The sequence below is a fragment of the Pteropus vampyrus genome, unplaced genomic scaffold, assembly GCF_000151845.1.
Source record: "Pteropus vampyrus isolate Shadow unplaced genomic scaffold, Pvam_2.0 Scaffold7051, whole genome shotgun sequence".
Taxonomy (NCBI): Eukaryota; Metazoa; Chordata; class Mammalia; order Chiroptera; family Pteropodidae; genus Pteropus; species Pteropus vampyrus.
Window position 1 is genome coordinate 543 of NW_011895832.1, and position 2821 is coordinate 3363.

General features: G+C 49.0%; 1 protein-coding gene across 1 annotated transcript in view; it reads left to right on the forward strand.

The window, feature by feature from the left end:
• Positions 1-947: 947 nt before the first annotated feature.
• The window catches only part of LOC105310603 (sodium-dependent phosphate transport protein 2B-like), a gene marked incomplete at its 3' end in the record, with an annotated part of 6423 nt that continues 4549 nt past the window's right edge, over positions 948-2821 (forward strand). The window contains exons 1-3 of the mRNA XM_011386759.2: positions 948-1480; positions 1578-1724; positions 2659-2787. Coding sequence (XP_011385061.1) covers positions 1369-1480; positions 1578-1724; positions 2659-2787 — 388 coding nt within the window. The remainder of the gene's footprint in view (positions 1481-1577; positions 1725-2658; positions 2788-2821) is intronic.

Sequence of the window (2821 nt, forward strand, 5' to 3'; positions counted from 1 at the left end):
CCCTCAGAGCCGCTAAGGGGTGGCACTGACCAATTCATTGAACTGTTCTAAGTACTGTACAGAAATAAACTCGTCAAGGCTGCCTGATAACCCAGTGGGTCATAAACAGCACAAACCCCATTCTTTTGTAGTAGTGCTTATATTCTGGTAAGCAAAATGAGATCCGTTTAAAGAAATGCGAAGGACTCAGACCCGGGTTCTGGGAAATGCTTTCCAAAGAGGTGAGCGGAGCAAGGCAGGTATTTTTGATTTTCTGTGAAAAATATTCCTAGGTTTCCAGTTCCTAGAAATGAAATAACTGGGTCGGAGATGTATGGAGCATGTGCGCCAGCTGTTTCCCACAGCTTCCTGTCCTGCTCATTTCACTGCATCTTCTCCAGCATGGCATGTTCTGCCTAAAATGTATTTGCTAATTTAATAATTGAAACTTATCTGCATATCTTTGGCTCCTAATGAGGCCGAACTTTATTTGGTACCTATTTTATGGTAACTTTCTCTTCTGCGAACCGTTTGCTCATCATTTGCGCCTGTCCTTTGGACCGTGTCATTTAATGTGTGTCAAAGGACAAGGACTGCAAGGCGTGGACTTTCAATTGGTGTCAAGAGCTACACTTCCTCTCCACGTCACTGAGAGACTTTGCAGAGAAAACGACTTCTGAGGAAGTCTCTATCGAAGCCTGTAAAGAACTAGGTTCTGACAAAGGGCCATTAATCCAGGCAGCATGGCATAGTAATAATTGCGACTCTTTGTTGGACGCCTGCTGGATGAGAGGCACTTTCATAAGCATCACCATTAATCTCATAACCCTACGAACTATGAAGAATTATCTCCATTGTATACGTGGCATAAAGGGACTTGCCTGAACACACCCATTGATAATGGCGCCTCTGCGATTTGAACCAGGTCCAGTGTGTCATGCTACTCACCAAAGGGGCCGTGGTAGGGAGAGCAGATGGAATGTACACCCGCATATATATTAAGACTACTGGGAGCCCCTTCGAGGATTGTGAGGACTTGGCATACCATGAGTTGATAAAGATGGATGAGTCTGCATTCGCTTTCTGACAGAGGGGGAGATAGAAGTTAGAGAAATCATAGGTGGTGCAACTGATATGTAGATGAGAGACTAGGCTGGAAGAGCACTGACAGGTGGTTTGATTTAGTGACAGCCAGGGAGTGGTCGACGGAGGCCTGCACAGGCGTGTAATATGGTGCTCAGCGTCTATGCTCAGAAGGTGCACACCAGTCTCCCACTCTCCCCTCCACCTCTCCAAATCTTTGCAACTACTGGTTCTCCCTGTCATGGCAACTGAGTGCACCTCCTTCAGCGTCTGCTTCTTTAAGCTCTGTTTTCCCATCCACAGACCATGGCTCCTTGGCCTGAGCTGGAAAATGCCCAGCATAACCCCGATAAATACATCGAAGGGGCCACTAGTCAACAGTCAACCACGGCTACGAAAGAAAAGGAGACCGACAAAAGTAAGTGCCGCTCATTTAGCCCCCGACTAGCCTTGCGCGGGGACCCCAAGAGGCTTGGTTCCTCATTCCTCCTGGCCTTTGCTGTTTGTTTGTGCAGATGACACCGAGACCTCTGTAACCAAGATTGGACTTCTGCCATCCCGCTCCACCGTGGCACTGATAGAGGAGCCCAAGGCGGAGCCCACAGAGGTGGAAGACCCCTGGGATCTACCCGAGCTTAAGAAGAAGGGGATCAAGTGGTCAGGTAAAAATGAGGCCAGCTGGAGCAGGCAGAAGGGACTGAGTTCACCATCTTTACCGTACGACTGCAGAACTTTTCATTGTTCCGATGCCCTTTGAATGAATGAAGACCCTGGCTAGGGTTGTCACCCAGTACTCTTGGAGGCTTAGAATCAAAGCATGGAGTGATTGGGGAAAAGTTCGATTTTTTTTGTTTCATTCAACAAATGTGCCAGCACTGAAGTTATGACCAAGCCCAACTCCTGCTGGTCTTTATAATCCAATGTGTGCCAATCCTGGGTACTGTGAAGGTTGTGGCTACAGCAGAAAACAGACAAGGCCCCTGCTCTGAGAGCTGGGTGGGTATGGGGTGGGGGTGGGGGGTCCGCTCACCTAAACAGGAGCATTAGAAAAGGCTTCCGGAGGACAGAGACTGCATGACCAGAATAACCAGGGTGTAAGCAAATGTTGCATTTGTCCAGGGCCAGGTTCTGGCTGCAGATCACACAGCTGGGAGGGAGGAGGTGAGAACCACTTTCAAAGCGAGTGGTTTTCTAAATGGAGGCTGTGATTGCTACCTTGCAGCACTTTCTAGAAAATAAGTCTGTGCTGTTCTCAAGGTGCTTAGGAGAGCCATTATCTCTGACCCCACACTTGAGCAGGTGGTAAGTGCCCTTCACTGCCTCACTCAGTGACACTGGCTCAGCTAAGCATGGAGCCTAGTTTGCCTGTCTCCAGACCACACTGAGCCCCTCCTCCCAAATGCAAAGCCACAGGTTTCAACTAAATGGACTATTGTGGTAATTGCTTTGAAACAGCAGCCACGGCTGCCAACCACCTCTGGGCCTTGCTTACAGCTCTCTGGCTGGGAAGGAGGGTGTGGGGGAGTTCTGAGCTCATTGCCGAACTTCTCAGTGTTTCAGACACTAAAAGCCTCCCTTCCTTTCCCTCTCCCACAGAGAGAGACACCAAAGGGAAGCTTCTGTGTGTTTTCCAAGGGATCGGGAAGTTCATTCTGCTTCTGGGATTCCTCTACTTGTTCGTGTGCTCCTTGGACATTCTCAGCAGCGCCTTCCAGCTGGTTGGAGGTATGAATGAAAGGGTCAAAGGTCAGGAGGCAGG